Source organism: Bubalus kerabau, chromosome 1 (genome assembly GCF_029407905.1).
Source record: "Bubalus kerabau isolate K-KA32 ecotype Philippines breed swamp buffalo chromosome 1, PCC_UOA_SB_1v2, whole genome shotgun sequence".
Lineage (NCBI taxonomy): Eukaryota > Metazoa > Chordata > Mammalia > Artiodactyla > Bovidae > Bubalus > Bubalus kerabau.
In genome coordinates, this window is record NC_073624.1 from 156,529,819 (window position 1) to 156,555,359 (window position 25,541).

A 25,541-nucleotide genomic window follows, 5' to 3' on the forward strand; every position below is an offset into this window, starting at 1 on the left:
CTGGAGAAGGGCCTTCTTCGGGGCTCTTACAGCCCCAAAGATCTCCTGTCCATTCTCAGCTCACTGGGCCTCTGAGGGCATTCACAGGATGAGAAGGCTGCTCAGGACAGAAGAGAGATGGGCCTACCAGACTCAACAGCCTCTTTGCAGACCCTCAGCCTTCTGGAAGAAGCACCTTCTGGGCCTTCCAACACCTTCCATCTCTTTTCTCCCCTTTGCTATGATCTCCATCTGTCTGAGGTTGAGGAAGGAAGGGGAGGGGGTGGTGCAGGGCAGAACACTTAGAGCCAAAGCCAAATCCTTACAAAAGCACCAGAGACCCACAAAACTGTCTCATCCAACTCTCATTTGGTACTCACTGTTGGCGTCTGGTTACCACGCTCCCTCAAAGGGTCTCTTCCTCCTCATCTTCCTGGCATCCTCATCCAGGGCTACTGATGGAGGAGAGGGGTCAAAATAGCACTCCATCGCATCATAGCAGGAGCCATCTGTTAAGCACCTAAGAGGCACTAAGAGCTCAAGGTGATCATCTCATTTAACCTGCACAGAAGACCCCCCCAGTGGCAAGTATTCTCAGTATTCACATTTTACTGCAGGAGAGAGTGAGCTTGCCAAGGAGAACTGTCCACAGCTACGGCGCTAGTGCAAGGCAGAGCCGGGACCCAAGCCCACCTTTGTCCAAATCCAAGGCTACATTTAAAGAGACCAAGTCAACATTCAAAACGTGTGCTTCCCCTCTGTGGCGGGGAGGCTGGTAGGGGAATGACACATTGGGTCCAATGCTGCCAATACTCAAAGCATTTCTAGAACTTTTCTTTGGAAATCGCCTACAGAGGTAATTTACACACCACTCAGAACTTTCAGATTCTTATGTGCAATCATAATTACACATTTAGGGGACCAGAAATACCTTACCCACATTGGCTTCCTCTCTTATTCATTATACTTGCCTGCAAACTCCCTTGGACAGTTTTCTAAAATCAAATTGACTTTCAAATGCTGAGAGATGTCACCCCAGCAACACTCACAAGAATACACCGATGCTATCACCAGCCTGTTCCCAAGGAGAGACCTTCCCTTTCCAAGTAAGGATGAAATCCTTTGCTCTTTCAGTCCCGCATTTATTCGAGAAGAATTTTGTGATGCTGGACACTGGTGTAAGTTGCTAAGGAAACGGAGATAAACATAAAAAAGACCCTGTCATTTTGGAGTCCTCAACATGGGGATGATATTTCAGGCAACTTTGGCATAGGACTTTCAGATGCAAAGATGGACAGCATACAGTCCCGGGCTTCAGTTACACTACATTCCAACACGAGTATAGGCATGCCAGCCATCCCTCTGGAAAATGGAGTTACCACCTAGGAGGTGATTGTAACAGTCCATGTTAGCAAGAGTCAGTCTCTCAAAGGTGACCAAAGTGAAATAACAATATTACTAACAATTATGTAGCACTTGTACCGGATGCTACTCTTAAGAATTAACACACGTTATCCTCCCAACAATGGCCCCCCACTCCAGTACTCTTGCCTGGAAAATCCTATGGACAGAGGAGCCTGATGGGCTGCAGTCCACGGGGTCGCAAAGAGTCAGATACGACTGGGCGACTTCACTTTCACTTTTCATGCATTGGAGAAGGAGACGGCAACCCACTCCAGTGTTCTTGCCTGGAGAATCCCAGGGACGGGGGAGCCTGGTGGGCTGCCGTCTATGGGGTCGCACAGAGTCGGACACGACTGAAGTGACTTAGCAGCAGCATCCTCCCAACAACCACATAAAGTGACTACTGTTACTAGTCCCACTTTCCAGGTAAGTAAACCGAGGCTCTGAGAGTTTAGGCAATTTATAAAAGATCTCTTAAGTCTGCAAGGAGCAAAACTATGATTTGAGCCCATGAAGTCTGGCTCCAGATGGCACACTCTTGCTAACTACACCGAGCTAACTGGAATGAGAGATGCTGCCCAGGTGGACACGTGTGTTACGGCCCATTGAGTTTTAAAAGAGCAGCCACATCACTCACGTTTCCTCATGTTTGATCCCTTGTTGTCTCAGCAGTGAACTTTTGGACTCACTCTGCTAAACATGACATCTGAACTGGATGGAATGGGCCAAAGGGAAATGACATTTCCTGCCCCATTTCGCCATGGGGCAGCAAGAGAGCCAAGGGACTGGGGAACCAGCCTCTGCCATCCACTCCCCTTCTGCTTTTGATATTCCAAAGAGCCCCATCAAGGTATTAATAATACTCAAAGCAGGAGAGAGCTGAGAAGACGGTCCTTTCACATCAGAGGGAGGGCAGAGACAGTGCCCCTACCCCGGCACTCCACCCCTTACTCTGGCGGGGAACAGGGGTCAACGTCACCTGGAGACACTCAAGATGGCCTTCTCTTCTGCTCTCTTTGGAACCTGGAGGGAGGAGGCATTTAAACCCCTTGGTCCATTTGTTCCTGAAGGTGTTTAAGAAGCAGAATAACTTATAAGATGAAGGCAGGGTCAAGAATGAGGAGAGCTGAGGGAACCCCAGAGCGGTGGAGGAAGTGGCTAAGACTTAACACTCCGAAGCCAGAGTATTTTGAGTTTGGATCAGATCCTGCTACTTCGTAAGTGACGTCCCTTGGGCCCATGCTATACCCACAGCAAGCCACAGCGTTTGCTCAGCTACAAAATGAGGATAACGGTAACAACACCTACGACACAGGCCTTTTGAGAGGATCACGTGAGGAAAAGCAGGTAGAGTGCTCAACAGTGTGTGTGATACCTAGTGGCACCCTGTCTTAACATTCAGTATTTCTATTCTGAATATTCCATCTTAACACTGAGTATTAATTTTCAGTATTAACAGCCAGAGTGGTTATTGGGTCATGGTCATCGTTAATTATGGTAGAGCCAGCAGCGGACGGCAAAACCCCTCACTCTGTCTCACTCTGGAGCCCCGTCTGCCAACTGAGTGCTCTCCAAATCCACTTCCTGCTCCTCCTGGGAACACTACATATCCCAGGATGCCTTGCAGTTAAGGTACCATGTGAAAGTTCTGACCAATGGACCGTGTGGGCAGAAGTGATGGGAATGATTTCCAGGATCACTTTCACAAAACCACACCTCACGATCCTTACTTCTCATTCCATATCTGTCAGATGGGTGCAGAGGATTCAACAGAGACGTTTAGCGTCCCCTTTGAAATGGCAGATCCACAGACATAAGGAGCCAACTCTGGGAATTCCTTGGCAGTCCAGTGGTTAGGATGCCACGCTTTCAGTGCTAAGTACCCTGGTTCAATACCTGGTCAGGGAACTAGGATCCCACAAGTTGTGGGGTGGGGGGAGGGGGCAGGGGAGACAGAAAAAAGGAACCAACCCTGAACGATTGCTTGGAACAAGTCCCTTACCCCAACCCCCAAAACCCCCCACACACTATCAATGGTACTTTATATGAACAATACATACACTTCTATATTAAGCCCTCGATATGTAGGCATTGCTCATTACAGCGGCAAACCTAGTCTTATACACAGAATTAATCAAGCCTCAAGATGGACTCACAGGCCCCTCTTAGTTCAATGCTTCTGAAAGGTTGTTGTTGAATCACACAAAGACACCGGGATTCTTGGCCCCTGGAGGAGAAGAATTCAACCCGGGGCCAGAGACGAGGCTTGATCACTCAGAGCTTTTGTGTAATAAAGTTTTATTAAAGTATAAAGGAGATAGAGAAAGCTTCTGACATAGGCATCAGAAGGGGGCAGAAAGAGTACCCCCCTGCTAGTCTTCAGCTGGATGTTATATAGTCACTAGCAGTCTGTTAATGAAAGAAAGGAATGTCTTAAAATTCAGAATGGCACCAGGCCCCTCACCCATAAGATGTATTTTGGGATAATCCTGGCACCAAATGGTTTATCCTGGGCCATAAAATTATTAACTTGAATCTTGAAGAAGGGCAGACCACCATACAAATAGTTTCATTTACATAGATTAGGGGAACAATATCTGAGTATAACATACTGGTTTGTCAAGTAGGTTCTGAGCCAAGAGGCAGAAACCGACTTGAAGACAGAGTTTGGGGTAAATGCATAGTACATTAGCATAGCTTAAGACAAACATTGCCATAAGAAAAAGGCATTGGTTATCTCTAGGTTTGAAAATAGTTAAACTTCAGCCGAAACCAGGTGTCATTATGGCAACACAGTATTTTAAGAGAAACCTCCTTTTAAATTTGTATAGAGAAGGAAAAAATATCGCTAGTTTGTTTCCTCCTGCCTCTTAACAGAGATAAAAATGTCTGACACTTGCAGGCTATTTCCTACGTTTGGAGATCCCTGGCCTTCCTGCCTGTTACCCTCTCACTTCCATGACCAAAGAATCTAGATAGAGTAATATGGTCCAAGAGAAAAATTAATTTATCTGTGACTGGTTAGGTGTGGAAAGCATGAGGAAGAGCCAGCAAGAAGCAATGGAAGAACCACTAGCCTAGAAGTAAGGGGATAGCCCAGCAGCGCCGCCGCCTGTGCTCACGATGGGCTCCAAGTCCTTCATGAGCAGAGGGCAGCGGAAAAACCATGGTCCCTGAGGCCAAGCAGACCAGAATCCACGCCTGCCCATGATTTACGGAGGGAAATAAGCCTCTCTGAGCTTCAGTCTCCACATACACATAATATGGACAACATACCTGCCTCCTGTTCTGCGCCATCATGCTGATTATCTTGGAATCAGCCACGGTGGGAATATTTAAAACCGACAAATGCCACCAATGTATCGACAAACGCTACAAATGGAGGCGCTCTTCCTAGAGGTTAAACAGGTACCAGCACGTCACTAGACAAACAGGAGAGGGAGGTCAAGGAAAGAGAATTCCAAGTAGAATGGATGGCGTTTGTGAAGGCCCAGGGGTATAGAAACAGAAAGTTCAGCAAAGTGAAGGAAGTCCTCTATGGCTGGGTTCAGAGAGCTCAGGAAGAAATCTAAGAGCAACCCAGAGAGAGGGCAAAAGTCAGAGTTTGTGGAACGATCACCCTTTAATAGTTGAGTGTTCCAGTCATCTAGTTCTATGATAAAAAATTACCTCAAAATGCAGTGGCTTGAAATAGTCACTTAATTTTATTTATGATTGATAAGTCAGAAACTCAGGGAGGATGAGCTGGCTGGCTCAGCTCTGATTCATGTCAGCTGGAGCTGGACAATCTACTTCCAAGATCGACTCTGCCCACCATGTCTGGTGCCTTGGTGCTCCTTGGAGAGTCTCTCTCCCTCCACACGGCAGCACATCCCCAGGCCTCTCCAAGTAATCTGCTCTTCTCAGAGCATGGAGCTCTCAGGGTGGTCAGGCTACTCTATACGAGCCTGAGTCAGGTTCATGGCCTCTCCTGGAAGATTAACCCAAGGAAGCAGGTGGAGTGCTCAATAGTGTGTGTGACACCCAGAAGGACCCTGTGTGCTTCCTTCTCCAGGAAGCCACGAGGGAAGCTGCAAGGGTGCTTCTGACCATGTCTTGGAAGAAGCAAAACCGTTCCCACTACATTCTACTGATTATAAGCAAGTCACAGAGCCAGCCCTGTTTCAAAAGTAGGGCAGGGGGCACTACCCAAGAGTCTGAACAGCAGATCCGTGGCTTACTGGGAGCTTCTCTGAAGACAAGCTGCCACACTATTATTGATCAGCCAACACCTGCTGCCCACTCCCTGGGACCACCTGGAGGAGGCACAGGAGTTCAAAGAAAGGAAAACCACCAGCCCTGTCCACAGGGAGAATTCGATGGATGTTGCTCAAACAGGATACAGAGGATAAGGTGCAGTAACAGTAGAGAGACCAAGCCTCGACTCAGGCTAGCAGAGAAGGCTTCCCAGGAAGGTGACCTTCCCAGCACACAAGCCAGCCATGAAGGATGTGGGAGGCAGCGTGGAGGGTAGGAAAGGAAGGAGTAAACCATCTCTGAGGCCACTGCCCAGCCTCCTACCACATCCGGACTAGCCATGGATGGGGCCAGGCCATCTCCACCATTCCCAGTCCAGGCAGGTAGCCCAGGCCTGGGCACTCTGCAGCCATGGTCAGACAGTTCTAGAGCAAGAGCAGCTCCTGCCCATACCAGCCCATCACCAGGCCCATGAGTGTGCCCAACATGCTGGGGCTCGGGGAGGAGCAGTGGACTGTGGACCTGTTTACTCTGGCCTGACCTCCTCACCCAGAGCCAGCAGCACCGTGACCAGCGGAAAGGCTAGTTACGCAACGGACCCATAGCAGCCTGCCAGCCTCTGAGGCCCGGCCCGGCCACCAGGCCTGGTAGCAAGACTGCTTCCGCCTAGCCGGCCGGCCTGGACCCCCACAGCCGTTTTCCATACAGGCACAGGATGCTCTGCTGACAGACACCTGGACACAGCAGAGGCTGTGGGAGGGAGCTAAAAATAGCACAGCTAGCAACAGAGGGCTTTTCCAAATCCTCGGGGTCCTGTTATTCCTTGCCCACAGACCCACATGGGCAGGCACCCAAGCTTTCACCCTTCTCCAAAGCTCATGCTAAGAACAAGCACGGGAGGCCCCCTATGTCACAGTGCTCAGAAGTCACGGAAGCAGCCTGTCCTGGAGGCCAGGCCTAGGGATGGGCAGGCTGGGTCCACTTTTACAACCTCACAGCCCCAGTGGACTCTCTGGCCACCCCCACTCTGACCAATTCTCAGTGCTGTCCACTTTTTTGGACTCTCGGGTTCTTAACGTTTCTCATACTTGGTTGGCCTTTAAGAATTATGGACCTCATGCCACATTTTTAACTTCACTTGTATTATGCTCACTCAGCCAGATGACGAGAAAAGTCACATGTATGGACGTGTGGGCTGCAAAGTGCACAATTCCAAGGGCATCCATCATTCATGATTGTCATGGGAATAGTACCCCAGAACCATGCAATGTGGCTACCGGTGTTGCCAGGGAGGAAATTATGTCTTACACAACCCTGCGTCCCTGGAAAAAGAACGGCCACACTGATAAAGATTCGTGGACTGACCCATTCGTATCTGCTACCAAATATTCTGTGCACTGGGTTTGGCAGGCACAAGGCCACAGTGTCCAATGGTTAGAAAGAAATCCATAATGTGATACAATAATGTATTTTCAGGCCATGGAATTGAAGGGGGCGAGGGATCGATCTTTCCAAGGCAAGGGAAGATTCACAGCCACTGAATAAGTTACCACTACCTCCTTCTGAGTGTGCAGATTAAATTCTCTGGCCCACCGACATTCAAGATGCACTTTATTTATAGCAGGCCAGGGAATTCAGAGATATTTATTTGCTTTTCATAGAATTTCCATTCTTTTAATAACACAGTTGCAGAGCTTGAGATATGAGCAAATAGCATGTCAGGCATCATTCCACATCAGGATGCTTGGTTCAGAGTCTACTGAGAGGCCTCTGCTGGTGGGTGTCAAACTATCTCACTCCTCCACACACTCCTGAATGAGTGCCCCTGCCCTTCCCACACGAAACTCTCAAGGGTTTTGCTTTTGTTTTTTTCAATTTATTTTTTAATTGGAGTAAAATTGCTTTACCATGCTGTGTTAGTTTGTGCTATACAACTACGTGAATCAGCTCTAAGTATACAGAGATCCCCTCCCTCATGGGCCTCCCTCCCATCCCTGCCCCACCCCACTCCTCCAGGTCATTACAGAGTACTGAGCTGGGCTTCCTGTGCTACACGGCAGCTGCCCACTAGCTATCTGGTTTACATTCCCTGGCAGTTCAGCTGGTAAAGAATCCACCTGCAATGCAGGAGACCCTGGTTCGATTCCTGGTTGGGAAGATCCCTGGAGAAGAGATAGGCTACCCACTCCAGTATTCTTGGGCTTCCCTGGTGGTTCAGATGGCAAAGAATCTGCCTGCAATGTGGGAGACCTGGGTTCGATCCCTGGGTTGGGAAGCTCCCCTGGAGGCGGGCACAGCAACCCACTCCAGTATTCTTACCTGGAGAATCCCCCTAGACAGAGGAGCCTGTCAGGCTACTGTCTATGGGGTTGCAAAGAGTTGAACATGACTGAGCAGCTAAGCACAGCACAGGGGATACACGTCAATGCTACTCTCTCAGTTCATCCCACCTGATCCTTCCCCTCTGTGCCTACAAGTCCGTTCTCTACATCTGCACCTCTATTCCTGCCCATTTCTCAAGATTTTTAAAAATACATTTGAATTCTGCATCCTACTCCTAATAGCTTCTGTATATGTGTTAATATTAAAACTATGTTTTTATCCAAAACTTCCAGGAAGACTGATCATCAGAAAAATGCCCCAAAATGTTATTCAATGCCTCCACCTCCACCTCATCACAGGGATATGGTATATTTGCCCTATTTCATAAAGTGCAGTCTTGTATTATTTGATGTGAAAGTCATAGCAGTCCTGCAGTTGTGCAGTGAGCAACATGCACAGCTGCACCACAGCACACCTGCCTGCTGGGTAGAGAAAAGGTGCTTGGCCCACTGACCAGCAAGGGAAACCAAGACAAGGAGAGACTCAGAGGACTAGATAACCCTCGAGGTTCATTTCTATCCAGATAGTATAGAACTCTCCAAACTTGTCCAGGGGAATGTCACATCTTATCTAAGGACGGTGCCTGATTCTCTACATACTATATGTATGTAGAGAGGTCTTCAAAGTTTCCTTCAATATGTGGCAGGGATGAGCTGAGCAGAGCCCGCCTACCACTGCAGGATTAGTGACTGTAGGTGAGCAGTGCAGGGGTTAGACACATGGGCTGCCCTGCCCACTGCCTGGACTTACACCCATGAAATTAAAAGACGCTTACTCCTTGGAAGGAAAGTTATGACCAACCTAGATAGCATATCGAAAAGCAGAGACATTACTTTGCCAACAAAGATCCGTCTAGTCAAGGCTATGGTTTTTCCAGTGGTCATGTATGGATGTGAGAGTGGGACTGTGAAGAAGGCTGAGCGCCGAAGAATTGGTGCTTTTAAACTGTGGTGTTGGAAAAGACTCTTGAGAGTTCCTTGGACTGCAAGGAAATCCAACCAGCCCATTCTAAAGGAGATCAGTCCTGGGTGTTCATTGGAGGGACTGATGCTAAAGCTGAAACTCCAATACTTTGGCTATCTCATGTGAAGAGTTGACTCATTGGAAAAGACTCTGATGCTGGGAGGAATTGGGGGCAGGAGGAGAAGGGGACGACAGAGGATGAGATAGCTGGATGGCATCACTGACTCGATGGACGTGAGTCTGAGTGAACTCCGGCAGCTGGTGATGGACAGGGAGGCCTGGCGTGCTGCGATTCATGGGGTCGCCAAGAGTCGGACACGACTGAGCAACTGAACTGAACTGGCCCTCACTACTGTGTGACCCTGAGCAAGTCACTCCACCTCTCCACGTCTCTATTTCCTAACCTATAAACCGAGGATGAGGACACCGCCTCTGTCGTTGGGTTGTGGCGAGGATTAAATAATATAAAGCACTTAGGAACTACCAGGCACACAAATGCTCAAAGTTTGTCACCCAAAAAAGAAAGAAAATTACATCCTCTATGCCTCAGTCTCCTAATTTGCAAACTGGGAATCACAAAAAGGTTCACTCCAGGACTTCCCTGGTGGTCCAGTGCTTAAGAATCCACCTGCTGATGCAGGAGACACGGTTCGATCCACATGCTGCGGGGTAACTAAGCCACAACTACTGAGCCCTCGTGCCTAGAGGCTGTGCTCCCCACACGTGAGAAGCCCACACACCACAGCTAGAGAAAGCCCGCGTGCAGCTACCAAGACCTGGAGCAGCCAAAAATAAATTAATTAATTAAAAAAAAAGTTCACTCCGCAGGACTGTCCTGAGGTTTAAAAAACATAATAAACATATGGAATTTTAAAGGAGCACTCGATGCTATAGTAACTACTTTAAAAAGTTTCTTAAAAACTTTCCCTAAAAAGCCAGTTACCCCAGTTCACACAGAAAGACTCAGCAAAACAAAAGCACTGGTAAGTGTGGAGATCAATGCAATGTCTGAGGAGAGAGAGAAAAGACCGAGAGAGAATGTTTGAGAACAGGTGCTGTTTTCTACAACAGGTGGTAGGCAGGATGTACTAACAATGACAGGTCTCTGCTCTGAGCGAATCTCTCCAAGGTCAGGAAGCAAAGAGGGGCAGGGGTGAACCGGCACGGTGGGGCGGGGAGGAGAGAATGGGAGTGCTCTCTTGCTGGCTTTTCTTTTCACCATTAAAACCGCTGTCAAGCCTTGCCTAGCATTTAAATAGCATCATCCCTGGAGATAGCTGTTTCAGTTTCATTACAGTCTGTGTTCATAGAGTACAAATAGAAACCTTCGTGATTTTATTAGTTTCCATGCAACTCAGGAGAGATTTGCATGATAACATTTCAGTTCCTGACTTAAAGAAGGGTCCAATTAAAAGCAGAGTGCTTGCATCGCCTGTCACTGGAAAATGAAAAGCTTCCAGAGCTTTCAAAAAACTCTCTGTCCTAACTGGCTCATGGCCAGAAATCAACTATTCAATACTACAGATAAAAAAAAAAAAAAAAACTACAGTCTTCAATTTTTTCATTTATTTTGTAAGAAACACTTGCAGGATGCCTGCAACCCTCCAATAAAAGTTAAAATATAGCAGAAAATCTAAGGAAAGTATTTTTATCTGGGCCTCGTCAAGTCCTACATCATCACCAATTCGCTCGATAAAGCCCCCAAACTACCTGGCACTCTGTGGATCTGTGAAGTATTAACAGAATGGATCTGTGGCAAGTTAAAATTTAATACATGGCCCTGGTAGCATAATCTGATTAATGTTATATAACCTAAGAGGCTATTCAGCAGGTTCTGATGTGCTAGTTATGATTTGAGGCGGGGGTGGGGGCTTGGGGCAGGGAGGGGCGGCATTTCAGAAGTTACTGACTCCATCGGACATGCTCTCCTTTGCCACAGACACTGTGGTCATCTTATCCCTGATTTTGGCCGCTGGAATGTCGTGGAATACGACTGAGATGAACATTCTCGCTTTGGCGTTGTCTTCTGGGGCAAGTTAAGGAAAAGCATGAAAGTAAGCATGACCTCCTCTCAAATCAGATGTTTCTTTTTATTCCCAACCTCAACAAAGCCAGTCTATCATAGTGGACTGTTTATAGTCTAGTCTATAATCTAAGCCCATGGGGTCGCAAAGAGTCGGACACAACTTGGCGACTGAACAACAGCAACAACTATAATCTAAGACCTTTTCAGCCTCTCCCCCACATCAGAAATTAAAACTAAAACTTCAATAACAGTGTGGTTATGTCATTTGAAGTAACAACACAGTCACAAAAACCTATTTCTGAGACTCTTTTTTCTTTTAATGATAAGTTTGATAGTATTTCCAATGGGGCCTATGCCCCCAGACTGTAATTCTTAAATATGCCACCTCATCAAAATGAATATGGAAGTTCTGAGAACAGGTCAATCAAATTTCACTCTGGGGATTCACTGAGGAACCAGACCTGCTCCCTGGACCCACTGCCTTGGGTAAGTTAATCTTGGGTTCTTTATCAGGTAAGAGTGATAGCTCTAAAATCCGATTTAAGAAATGGCTGTCCATTAAAAAGAATGGAATAATGTCATTTGCAGCAACATAGATGGACCTAGACAGTGTCATATTGAGTGAAGTAAGTCAGACAGAGACACAGAAATGTCATATGACATCTCTTACATGTGGAATCTAAAAAGAAATGATACAAATGAACTTATTATAAAACAGAAAGAGACTCACAGACTTAGAAAACGAACTTATGGTTGCCAGGCAGAAGGGATAATTGGGGACTTTGGGAAGGTCATGTACACACTGCTGTATTTAAAATGGATAACCAACAAAGACCTATTGCATAGCGCATGGAACTCTGCTCAATGCTATGTGCCAGCCTGGATGGGGGGAGGGTTGGGGGAGAGTGGATACATGTGTATGTATGGGTGAGTCCCTTTGCTGTTCACCTAAAACTACCACGACATTGTTAATTGGCTATACTCCAATAAAAAATGTTTTTGGTATTAAAAATTTTTTAATTAAAAAAAAAATTAGCTGTCTACTGAAATCTCCCTGAAATGAATCAGAGAGCATGTTTCACATGAGAAAACTAGCATGTTTCACCCGGAGACGTGACTTGCCTAAGATACTATAGCTACTTATACATCAAAATAAAAAACACATGAACTTCCCAGATAGTCCAGTGGTTAAGACTCCATGCTTCCATTGTAGGGGGCATGGGTTCCAGAACTAAGTTACCACATGCCTCAAGACAGAGGCAAAAAAATAAAAAATCCAGTGTCCCTTCACTTCACACACTATCAAACGAGACTCACCGGCAGAAAGAGGGTTGCTGGGTCCGTCCTTCTGCTCCCACTATGGGTACCATCAGAACCAAACAAGGCCAGCCAGGAAACTTCTCCCGGGACTGCCTGTTACCAGACCTCGGAGGAAAGATATCAGCTGCCCCACCAACCAACATGAGCACCACAGTGAAGAATGTGCTCAAAGATACGATGACAAACTCCAGGAAGTGGGGTTTAGAGGGATTTTCTTCCTTTCTTAAAAAAATTTTAATAGTGGGAAAACAGACATAAACTTAACCATCTTAACCATTTTCAAGTGCACCATTTGGTAACATTAAAGGGAAGCTGCTCAGTTGTGTCCGACTCTTTGGGACCCCATGGACTGTAGCCTACCAGGTTCCTCTATCCATGTGATTTTCCAGGCAAGAGTACTGAAGTGGGTTGCCATTTTCTTCTCCAGGGGATCTTCCCGACCCAGGGATCGAACCCAGGTTTCCCGCATTGTAAGCAGACGCTTTACCATCTGAGCCACCAGGGAAGTCCTTTTGGTAATATTAAGTATATTCATATTACCATGCAGAACCTTTTCATCCTGCAAAGCTGAAGTTCTATATCCATTAAACAACAACTCCCTCATCCCCCCACCCCCCAAATAACCATCATTCTACTTTTGTCTTTAGGAATTTAGGCGCCTCAACATAAGTAGAATCACACAGTTTTTTTCCTTTCAGGACTGGCTTATTTTACCCCACATAATGTCCTTGAGGGGCATCCATGTTGTAGCACGTGTCAGAATTTCCTTCCTTTTTCAAGCTGAATAATATTTCATTGCATGTACATACCACGTTTTGTTTATCCATTTATCCATCTTTGGACATCTGGGTTGCTTCCACCTATCGTGAATAATGCTGATATGAACAGAAATACACAAATATCTTCTTTTAGATATGTACCCAGTAGTAGAGCTGCTAGGTCGGGTGGTAGTTCTATTTTCAGCTTTTCTGAGGAGCCACCATACATTTCCCCTAACAGCTGTATCACCCTGCATTCCCAGCACACCAGGGTTCCAATTTCTCCACCTCCTCACCAACACTTGCTGTTTTCTGGGCTTTTGACACAGTAGCCATTGTGATGGGTTCGAGGCATCCCTTTTTCTTTTAGTGCCTCTCTGTCTCACCTACATCTTCTACAATGCATATATACATACTTTAGGATTAAGGACAAAAGTTCGAAACACAAACTGAAAAAGAAATCTTACGGGAAGACGGTAGTACATGAACATTAAGAAATGGATTTCTTTAAGACAGGCAAATTACTGACTTCTCTGATGGGCTCGGCTCAAGACTCCATTCCTGTATTCTTCGAGAATCTTACCACTTGGTCAGCTGTGGCTGCCACAATCTATGGGAGAAATGGTCTTAACTCACGAGCAGTTAAATCAATGCCACTAAGCACTATGAGCAAAGTGCTCCCAGATGCATAAAGAAAACAAACAATGTATTAAGCGGTGGCCAGCTAATGTTGGCCATGAAAATCCCCGGCACTTGGATAAACCCTTTCATCTTCCAGATCTTTCCTCTGAGCCTCAGGGCCCTTATCTCTGAGCTCTCCATTTGTTAATCATTGTACATCTACTTTTTCCCCTTCCAAGGCCACAAAAAGTCTACTTTCCAAAGTCAAGTATAGAGAAAACAAGTTCATACAGCATCCTCTCCCAAAGAAAAGAACCCTGCTCCTGCGTAAACAGATGCACAAAGAAGAAAAGCCCCCAGAAACCTCATAACCCCTGGCGTCTGGGTCACAGGGCCACACACACCTCACATTAGCAGTTAATCAGAGGGAACTTCTCACTTGAAAAGCTAAACTCTTCCAAGAGGGAAAGCACGCTTTCCACTAGTCTTTATATCATTCTGCACACCTTGGGGGTGAGGTCACTTATCATGATTTATTCATTAAGACAAAGGTTGAAGGGACTAAAAACAAAGTCCATCCAATTACATATTTATCTAACCTCCAGTTCCCAGAAGAGAAATTCTACTTTCCTTTGTGTGAGCATCTCCTGCTCCCCACTGCCCTCCTCCACCCTCCCCTCTTGTATGCTCTCTTTCTGCTCCGATTTGTTTCTGCTCAGCAGAATAGGGAGAATGACGGCAGTGGCATAGAGAAGCCCAGAGGAGAAGAGATAAGATGAGCAGTTGGAGAGGAATAATCTTCAATTCTAGAAGCAGCTGTATTCAAAAAGAGGCTCAAGATCGCTGTCTGTTCTCCATCCTTTGGGAGCAGCCAACACCTAGAAAGTAGAGTCCAACTTGTGCTTCTTAACAAAGGATCCTCACTCCACATCTGGATTCTTCGCATCACCCCCAAATCACATCTGCTGTCAGCCAAGCCCAGCACTAAACTCTGAAAGAAGCTGAACTTTGGAAATGCCAGGCACGATCCAGTGGCAAAGAGGTGAACTGATGGCTCAGGGGCAGCCACATCCTCACCCCCAGCGTCCAGTAAGACCCACACAGCGACGTCCCTGGTGGTCTAGTGGTTAAAAACCTATCTTGCAATGCAAGGGACACCAGTTCAATCCCTAGTCCGAGAAGATCTCACATGCCACAGAGAACTAAGCCCATGCACCTCAACTACTGAGCCCACACTCTAGAGCCCAGGAGATGCAACCACGGAGCCCACATGCTGCGACTACTCAAGCCTGTGTGCCTGGAGAAGCCACCGCAATGAGAAGCCTGCAAGCGACAACGAAGAGTAGTACCCACTTGCGGCACCTAGAGAAAACCCACATGTAGCAACAAAGACCCACCACAGGCCAAAATAAATAAATAAGTAAATCTTTAAAAAAAATTTTTTTTAGTGCAAACTGTGGGGAACAGGACATGGGGAAATCTCACCACTTCTGGGGAAGAAGGACTAGAGAGAGTCATGAGAAAAAAAAGAAGGTGGCCTGCATGGTAGCAACAAAAGTCAAGGGAATTCTACATCTCAAGATCATTGCTGACACCTAAACCTAAACCAGCCCTGGGCCTTTCTGGACTGGACTGAATCCAAAATCCATCACCTACCAAGACGTGTCCTGTATGTCCCAGAAACACCCCAGAAGCAAAGAGCGGCTAGTGCAAGGAGAAAGACCTTTCCATTCAAAGGTGGGTGTGAGCCCCCCATGGAATGGTGACTTCAGAAGACCATGAACAGCCCTGTCCCCTCTAGAGATGGAGCAGAGGGCTTCCAGCACTGGTGCTGAAGAGCAGGTAGGACCCCGGCCCCAGAGTACCTTTCTACACTTACAACGTCACAATCCCACATGCTTCTAAACTTGCGAGATCAAGCCCTCACTTGCTGTCCACTAACCTGCAAACTTCAGTCCCTCTGCTCCTGGACTTGGCAGGAACCAATAGGGAAGAAGGGAAGTCAGGAAAAGGATGGACAGCAGGAGAAAAGGGAGAAGGAAGAAACACAGAAGTTCCTGTTAACTCCTTTGAAAGGCCCAGAGTCAACCGGAAAAGCCTAGTAGGGAGGCCAGTGAAGCAGCATAAAGAATACAAAGTAAATGAGATGTTTTAAATAATTTCTCTTTTGGCCATGTAAAGAAGCATTAGTTACCCAGGTAATGAGATCTTACACGGAGATGATTCCGAGGCTCAGCTTGACGATGTTAAGTAGATCCATTCTGGACCCGGAGTGCCAATTACATTTCCAAACTGGCAATTAGACACAATCCCCCAAGGACAATCACCAAATAATGTCCCAAACAAAGCAAAGCCCATCTTCAGGCTGCCACTGTTTTGAAGCTGTCCTTTCATCCCCTGCCTGACTCATACAGCTCAAGAACAAGGGCTCGTCATGAGCTAATGCTTGTCACCCACCGGTCAGGGGAGACCAGGGTGGCATGAAAACTTAAATTCAAAAGTGACTCAAATATCATTTTGTCACTGAATCAAACCCATCTCTTTCACTCAGAGTTTCTCCATAGCTTCTAAGAAATTACCCTAAAGAGCAGCAAACTCAAAGATCAGCAAACTCTATTTGTACCTATAACATTCCCACACAGCTCCCCTCACGCCCACTCGAAAACCACTGTGGAAAGGACCCACCCAAAATACATGTTTGCTTATATTTACACAACTCTTCCTGCCCTCAGGCGGGTTTGCAGGCAACTCAGAGACCAGACATGTGTGTACCCATGAGAAGATAACTGAATTTTTCCCTCCCCTTCATCAAACAGACCGGATCTTCTTTTTCTTCTAGCACCTAGCTTGGTTCCTGGAACACAGGATGCACTTACTACAGAACAAAAGCAAAAACAACAATAATAATAACCGTAAGATTTATCTGAGGACTGGGACTTCCCTGGCGATCTACTGGTTGGGGTTCCATGCTCCCAGGGCAGGGGATACATGTTCAATCCCTGGTCGGGGAACTAAGATCTCACATGCCGCGCAGTGCAACCAAATTTTTTTTTTTTAATTATTTGAGGACCTACTGTGTGCCAGGCATCATGCTAAGGCCTTCATCTAAGCTGAAGATGATCAAGATAAATGTCTATTCCAGGCTCTCCCCTTTGACAATGGAACAACACAAAAAGCACATCTCCAGGAAAAAGCCCCTGACAGTATGAGCCGTGAAAAACCCGACAGCAGAGTGAGAAAACGAGCTACTTCCAACTGCCCCTGCTGGAATTCTGGAGGAGTATCCCTGGAGGGCGGTACAGCTCAGGGCCACCCATCTCTCCACACTCAGTGATCAGGTCTTAAGCCCAATCCTCTCACACTGCACCCTCTGTGAGAGGGTTTGGGAAGGCCCACCTGGGTCTCTATGGAAAATCAGGCTGCAGTTTTGCGGCCCACCAACTTCAAACAGTCCGGAGGGCATGGCCAGCGGCTGGCTTCCCGGAGCTTCACCACAGAGCAGCCCCCGCTCCACCAAGAGCCTCTAATTTTGCAAGAGGGTGGTTTGGCTGAGTTGCCATCCTGGACTTCGGAAAGTCTCACCCCTTGCAGTGGGACCCACTGGCACGAGGGAGAGCCTGTGGGTGACATGCAGACCACACCCCACACACCTGAAGGATGCTGCCCTGGCCACCATGACCCAAGCCCAAACCAAGGGTGCTGTGGGTTCCTTGGGCGAAGACATGCCAACAATCAGCTTTAGCAGCGAGGGTCCAGACTGAACTGCAGCAAGGAGAAAAGGCCCGAGCCGAGTTTTCTCGACCCGGTTGTCCTGGCACAGTGAGCCTTCCTCTTCTCAATCCTTCCCATGCTGAGGAAATGGGAATTTCCATATTTTAAAATAGCCCTGTCTTCAGAGAGGGACTGCCCGGAGACTGAGGAAGGGACCGGATACTTGCTTCTCAAAGCGTGGTCTGCCCAGCGCCTGTGTCTCATGAGAAATGCAGAGTCTCAGGCCCCATCCTGGACCTTCTGAATCAGAATCTGCATCCCACTAGTTCCCCAGGTGATTCGTGTACATATTAAGGTGTGAGAAGCACCAGGAGCAAACACACTGATGCTCCCTCTGGCCTTTGGAGGAGGGGATCTGACATCCCAACTGCACAGCCCTGGAGCCTTCTCCCCAGAGTGCACACCCTGCCTCCGAGGCTGGGCCCCCTGAGCGTCCTTCTCCGTGTGCCCAGGGTCAGCGTTCCACCTGATGCATTTCAGGGACTTCCCTGCTGACCCAGTGGCTAGGACTCTGCGCTCCCCATGCAAGGTACCCAGGATCCATCTCTGGTCAGGGAAGTAGATCCCACAAGGTGCGGCTAAGAGTTCGCCTGCCACAATGAACAGCGGAGATCCCATGTGCTGCAACTGAGACTTGAAACAGCGAAATAATTTTTTTTTTTTAAGAAGCATTTCATAAAAGAACTCCCTGCTATGCACAGAAAGGCTCTGGGAGGTCAGAGGTCCTGCGGGAGGCCAACCTTGCCTGACCCCCAGACAGGGCTTGCAGAGAAAAGGGTTCCCCTCAGGGCTCCAGGAGCTGTGGCAACATGGCACCAACATAGCCCCTCTTGTGGAAACCACAGGGGCATCCCAGCAGGGGCACCACAGCTCTGATGCCCCAGGAAGATGGTGTTCGCTCCTGTGATTCACAGGCTAGCACGGCCACTGCCACTGTGAGCAGGGACACCCCGGCTGCCCACACTGGGAAGGAGGTCCTGGCATTGTAATCCAATGCCAACCTGACTGCTTCAGTACCAGGCTCCTCTCGCCCTGGCCAGAGAGAGACCCAAAGCAAGAACTCCCTGTAACAGCCACACAGAGGATGTCCCCATCCAGGAAAGAAGGCCCTAGTGATCCTTGCCCTGGGAGTCCTTTCTCCCCAAGGCCACATACTAGGGCAGCTCTTTAGGCCCCTGGCACCTGGAAGCAGGGCCAGAAGATGGTTTGAAGTCACTGGTGTCCTCCTAGGAAAAGCTATAAAGTGGGGTCCCCTAGAGTACCTATCCCAAGGGGCTGTGCTCTGCGACGATCCCTAGTGTACAGATGAGGAGACTAAGGTACAAAGTGGCAAAGTCCTTACCCAAGGTCACAGGCTGACTCTGGGATGCTACCCAGTGACCCTGACACCTAGGCTGAGCTGCTCAAAGTGAGTATGGCCGATGGCAGTATACCCAATTCTTCTCCCGCGGAACTTCTCCCAACCTGTGATGTGACTCTCCAAGGGCCCACAGCTATGTCAGCTATGTCAGGAAGTACGCTGTGTCTTGACTTTCAATTTTGTTTCACAAGGTAAATTCAAGGGCATGTGCTCCACAGAGCACACTGGAGGAAATACCGCTCTGGGGACCATCAGGGTAGAGCGGGTCTGGGGAGAGGGCACCCTGGTGGGGAACCTGTCAGAGCCTCAGGGGAACAGGTCTGTGAGCACTGGACTGGGGATAATGGGTGGAATCCATCCCTTCTCAAGGGACATTAGACAGCCATGCGTGGCCACCAAACCTCTCACTTGCACTAGGTCTGCAGCTCCTGGAGCTGCACGATGACGAGGCTCATCCACTCTCTTCCCCACCATCAAAGCACTAGCCAGACTGCCAAGCTCTCCTCCACATCCACATCCATGTCCAGGAGCCCTCCCAGGCTGCCCCTCCCCCACCTGCCAGACTCGCAGCAGCCAAGAGTCATGAGTCCAAATCTCAGTCTGAGACCCAAGGACAATCAACTTCAGGGTCTAGAGGTCCCTTTTGGTTCAAACTTCTATTTGTTGTAGTTAGTGCCCTTCCAGGGTCAAAAGTTCAAGGACTTAAGGAGAAAATTTTAAACTCGCCATCTTGTGAAGCCATGAGAGCTCCCACTGACAGGCCTGCTAAGTGACAGGCATTTCCTGGGTGGTATATACCCAGTAATGTCCCTCCTTATAAGAAACCTACAAAGGAAGCATCATCACGCTCTTCTTACAGGTGAAGACAAACAGCTTAACTGGGCTGCCGGCCACAGATGCCCAGGTAACAAGCACAGGCTCCACGATTTGCACTCGGGTCTGTCTGAATGCAGTGTCTCTACGGAAGCGTGCATTTCCACAGGGAGATCCAGGAACAAGGAGAAAAAGCTCTCAGGACAAGGAAGGTCACCTGCAGCTCCCCAGTGCCTGGGACCTGAGCGCTTCTCCAAGGCCACCCTAAGTGATGCCATCAAAGCGGAGCATCTGAAGGTCGTCCAGTGCCGCCGATCTCCAGGATGAGATGAGGCACCGGGGCCAATCTGCAATCAAGAATTCTGAGGCTCCGAAGCTCCAGCCCTGATTGGACGCACCAGGCCAGACCCTGGGTAATCACCAAGCCGTAATGGGATCTGATGTTTATATTAGTCACGAGCCTGACAGAGAAAACGTGTTGTTTTCTCAGACACAGCCATGAAGACAATACCTCCATAATTCATTACGTGCAGACCAGACTTGATCGAACACAAACTTCTCCGAGGAGGATGGCTTGCACTGAGAAAAGGATGAGTCTATGCCTGGCCACAGGAGGCCCCTCCCAGCAAACCACACCACCGTAGGAAAATGGCCTCAGTTTCCCCAGGCATTTAAAGCAAAGCAGCCTGTGGGCTGGAGGAAGAGCAGAAGGTGGAAATAAAGACACATAAGCACTCTGAAGCTGGAGAATTACAAAATGTGTCCTGAGCTAGAGACTTTACCCATAGATCGCCAACTCCTTCTACTATCCTCCACTGAGTCCCAGGGCAGGAAGGGGCACTAGCAGTCACAGAATTCAACCCCATATTTCACACAGCAGGAAAGAGACCAGAGAGACTAAAACCACTCCTTCAAGGTCACACCCTTATTGAGGCTGCCAGAGCAGCTCCTTGTTCAGTACAGTCTGCGGCTGGCTTCGACCTGGAAACGTCACAGCCAAGTGAACGGAGGGCTCTGATGAAACCCATCAGAGAAAAAGACCATGAGGTGAAAAAGTACAGCAAAGAGTATAATACCGGAATGACTGTGCCCAAGTTCCAAACAGCGAGAAAACGGGATTCTTTTTTGTCTTTTGTTCCCTAAAGAAGCCCATGTGCCATTCTTTTCAGAACAGTGAAGTCATTCACGATTTGAGATTCGGAGGTCAGAGGGACTAAGGATGAGATGCCTCTTGATGTACACCCAGTTTCGGGTTCCTTTGATCAAAAAGGATGGTACAGTCCCAGAGGCCAAATGCTGTAATTCCAGAGCTCCAGCTGAAGCTTATTCCCCTCGAGTTTCAGATGTGAAAAAGACCCTAACTCCAGGTCAGACCATCTTGGGGCTAAATCAGGATGAGGGTGAACATATCTGAGGGCTGGTAGAATAGTGAGGAAAAGCAGCTTTGGTTTGCTTGGGAAACCCAGCACTAAAATAATTATTCCAAACTGAAGCCAAATGCATTCTTCTGAACGGCATCTTGACAACTACTAAATACTTGGAAAGCAAAAAGAATGAAGGACAAAAAAAAAGAAAAAAAGAGAGAGAGACTGCAGTAAAAATACAGACCTCAAGGGTAGAAAGAAAAGTTTACAAAAGGGCCCAAGTAACTACTATTGGGCAAAATGAGATGGCTACACACACTTGTTTAATTGAGCAAATCAGGGGGCCGTGATCCTAAGCATGTTTTTAAAAAGGACTCTAAAGATACAAAAAGTAACCCTATCTCATCCTATACTGGCCTCACATCTTCCCAACCAACTGCAAGCATCTCTCGTTCCAGGCTGATTCTTTGTAGACACTTCCGGTTATGTCAACTTGGCATGTATTGGAGCTTCAAAATATAGCTTGATATAAAGGGATTGTTCTTTTTAAATGATTGTTGCCAAAAAACTATTTTCTTGAGAAAACTTACAGAAGTTATGCTTGGTCATCATTTAGGAAAGAGACTCTTTACGTGAAATATCCAATCAGCATTTCCCCACATGCACTGCGGTAGCACTGATGTACCTCCTAGAGTAAAAAGACTTCAGAAGCTGCGTTTAAAACCCCAGGATCACAAAAACACTGAAACTTATTTTCACTCACTGAAAGAAAAGTTCTCAGTATGATCAAGCCTGCCCAGTTCCTGAAAGATAAGAGGTCATTTAAAAGTTCACTAAAATCAGTCTAGAAAACATTTGAGATTTGTACGACTCTTTTCTCCCCGCCAACCCCCCACCCACCCAAGGGTAGTCACAGAATCTCTGTAAAGGAAAAACATTCCTAGACTGAAGACTGCTGGGGAGGCAGAGGAGAGGGAATGTGTGAATAAGAAGACTCTATGAATAAGCGTGGGTTTCCCAGGTGGCTCAGGGGTAAAGAATCTGCCTGCAATGCAGGAGATGCGGGTTCTATCCCTGGATCCAGAAGATCCCCTGGAGAAGGAAATGGCAACCCACTCCAGTATTCTTGCCTAGGAAATCCCATGGACAGAGGGGCCTGGTGGGCTATAATCCATGGGGTCACCGGAAGACAGTCCAACACAACTTACCAACGAAACAACACGACAACATGAACAGGCGCCCAGTCAGGAGGGCTGGGCAAGGGGCCAGGTCTAGGGGGGTCCCAGGGTTAGGATCCTGTGTAACCTGCTGGCTTCTCTGGAATGTGGGAGGTCTTCCACGCTGACAAGTAAGGAGAAACCGCTATGACCAAGAAGGTAACTCCAGAGAAAACTGGCTGGCTAACATCTGGAGGTCTCAGAGAAGTAGGAGGAAGGATCGGATGATGGCTTTTATTTTTCTCCCTTATTTCCAACACATCAGTATTTTCCAAAACACAAATGTGCTGCCACAAAACACAGCTGAGCCCCAGTACCCGACAGGATGTATAATTAATGATCAGGAGAGAAAGAGAGAGCTTCCTTTCACCCTTGTGTCACCCATAGCCCCTGTCTTACCTACTCCCTCTCAGAAGCAATTAAGGAGGCTGCTACAAGTTGCTATGCCCTGTGGAAGTTTGAGGGGTCCTCGGACTAACTTTATTAGAAAAGACGTGAGATCTGCTTCTACCATGCACGGTTCGCTGTCCCTCTCTGATCCCCCCTCCCTCTGAACACGCTATCACTGGCTAGACCCCTAGATTAAAAAGTGGTCTAAACAGAAAGCAGCCCGGTCACTCTTTTTTTTTCCAGTTCTTTCTTTTTTTATCCTGCAGTTTTCTATGAAAAGCTGCCCCCCGCACCTTCAGCCAGTGCGGGGTGGGGGGGCGGTGGAGAGAGGACATCTCTAGGGACACGACGCGACAGACCAGGCAGTCAGCCTAGCAACCGCGCATAAGGTGTAGTGAGCCCGGGTGCTGGTGGGCGTCTCTGCGCCAGGAATAGCCGACATCCAGCCACCTCAACAACGTCGGGGAGGAGGCTCGCGTGAGCACCGCGGCCTTGGCCGGCTCTCGGTGGTCCACCCCCGGCTCCAGCGCCACGCGGTCGGTGGCATTTTCGCGGACCTAAAGGCGGTGGCCTGGGGGCGAGAACACAGATGCCGAAGAACTTGGAGAGGGTCAGTTCCAGGATAATATCTAAGAGTCACAGAGGGAGGGGATGTCAGGCTTGCCACCTCGCTACACTCCTAAAGCGGCAGCCTCCGCGGATTGTCTCTAAAAGTGGGATGCTACTCCCCAACTTTCTCTCGCCCCTCCAGGTGCCCCACGCCCTCTGGTCATGTTCCTCCCTTGGGATTCCCTAGTTCCAAAAGATGTCCTCCCTGCCTATAGGATTTTCCTTTTCTGATTCCACGGATTCACCTCCCCAACAGGTTTCTAAAGTGCGAGTTGACGTGCTCCCCCTCGCCCACCACAAGGAGCCCAGCCCGGGCAGGTGAGCCGCGCGGAAAGCTCACCCACGGCCCCCAGCTTGTTCGGTGCCCGCCCGGTCGGCTCTCCCTAACTCCGCACCACGGGCCCCCGAGCGGCGCGCGTCCCCCGTCTCGGCCCCAGCCGCTGCCGCAAACAACCCTATAATAAATTAAAAGGTCGGGATGGGGCGTCCGCGTCCCGGAGCGCATCCGCTGGGGGCAATTCCTCACCCTCGGTGCGCCGGCCGCTGCCCCAATTGGCGGGCGCCGGGAGAGCGGAGGGAAGGGAAGACGGCGAGGGGCAGGCAGGCAAGGATGGAGGGAGGCACGGCGCGCTGAGGAGCAAGGAGGTGGGCTGCAGGGGACGCCGAGAAGCGGCGGGGCTGGCGCAGGGAGGAGGCGCCCGGGGCGCGCGTTACCTTCGTTTTGCCCCCGCAGTGGCAGCAAACGGTCCACAGGTACTTGAGCGTCCTCCAGAGCAAGATGATGAAGAGGCCGCCGAAGAAAGTCACCATGGAGGAGGCCAGGAAAGCCCACCACATGCGTTGGCCCCGGCTGTCGCACGGCACCTCCATGGTCACTGGGATGATGAGCGCATCCATCTTGGGCTCGTGGACCGAGGACGAGGAGGAAGAGGAGGAGGAGGAAGAAGAGGAGGAGGAGGACGCGTCTAGGCTGAGATGGTTCGCGTGGATATTGCTGCTCATTCTAAGACTGCTGCCTCCGCCGCCGCCGCCGCCACCATTTGCCATAGCTAGCAACGGGCAGCCGGCGCAGGGGCTCGGGGGAGCTCCTCCCGCCGCCGGCACCACCCCGAACACCCATCAACAGCCATATTGCTGCTACTGCTGCCGCCGCGGAGCGCGAGAAGGGGGCGGGGAGGCGCCTGGGCTCGGGGCGCTGTGCGCGACCTGGCGGGGTGCGCGGAGATATATACAGCGGGCCGCCGCCGCCGCCGCCCGCCCTCCCTCCCCCCGGCCGCCCGCCCGTCCGGGGGGGAGGGGGACGGAGCGCGCGGGCAGATCCCCTCCCAGGCCCGCGCCCCGCTCGTCCCGGGCTGCGCCGGCCCCAAGCGCCGAGAGCGAGGGGGCGCCGCGAGCCGCCGGCGCCCGGGGTCTGCGCCGCCCCCGGGCCCGCCCCGGCTCTGCGCGCCGGCCCGGGTGCCCTCGGCTCCGCGCCGCGCCGCCCGCCGTGCGCCACGCGTGTGCGCCGCGCTCCGGCCCGGGACCCCTCCCCGCACGCCGGTCGGACAGCTAGCCCGCCGCTCTGGGCTTATTAGGCGGCAACTCGTTAATAACGTCTCATCAGCCCCCTCCCGGGCACCCCCGCGCCAGCCCCTCCTCTCCCCGCTGCGCTCGGCTCTCGCTCTCCGCCCCGGTGTGCGTCGGGCCGCGGCAGGTTCACCGCTCCTGGCCCGCCGCCGATGCCGCTAGCCCATGCTCCCGGGATCCCCGAGCCGCGTCGCCACGCCACTGAGCCTCCTCGGCCTTCGTTCGATCTTCCTCCCCGCTTGCTCAGGCTCCTCCTCGTCCCCGTCCTCGCCTCCCGAGCCTCTTCTGCGCGCTCCCCGCAGCCGCCAGCAACAGCAGCTGCAGCAACTGGAGCCGGCGCGGGCTCAGGCCGCCCGAGGCGGGAGGGGAGGAGGCTCGCCACGCTGGCTCGCCTCAGCTCCGAGTTAGGCAGGGGGCCGGCAGACCCCTTGGCGGCGGCCTGGCACGCACCCCTGAGTCCCAGTGCGAAGGGTACAGAGCCCCAAACCCAGGCGCAGGACCCGACACCTCTCTCCAAGGTGCTGCGCCCCCAGCCGAGCGCCCTGGCGCGCCCGAGGAGTACCGTCGGGCGCCCGTGGCAGGCCGATTTCCCCAAAGCAGACCCCAGTGGGGAGGGGAGAAGTAACCAGCTGTTGATTGCACAGGCCGGACGCCCCAAGATTTTCGGGCTTCGGGAGTGAGGAGGACCCTTCTCCAGGATACACACCCTCGATCGACCCCTATTCAAATCCCTACAGGCTCTTCCCTGTCGCCTTCCTAGGT

The 25,541-nt window shown here is 49.9% G+C and overlaps 1 protein-coding gene across 45 annotated transcripts in view; it reads right to left on the bottom strand.

Moving 5' to 3' along the window:
- KCNMA1 (potassium calcium-activated channel subfamily M alpha 1) overlaps positions 1-25,133 on the bottom strand; it is a 771,468-nt gene extending 746,335 nt beyond the window's left edge. For 13 of the 45 annotated variants that reach the window (XM_055536965.1, XM_055537024.1, XM_055537068.1 and 10 more), the window contains exon 1: positions 23,928-24,418. In XM_055536965.1, coding sequence (XP_055392940.1) covers positions 23,928-24,260 — 333 coding nt within the window. In that variant the 5' untranslated portion in view covers positions 24,261-24,418. Of the gene's footprint in view, positions 1-23,927 lie in introns of all 45 variants that reach the window. The other 32 variants (XM_055536844.1, XM_055536834.1, XM_055536851.1 and 29 more) reach the window with 21 other exon arrangements.
- Positions 25,134-25,541: the final 408 nt, after the last annotated feature.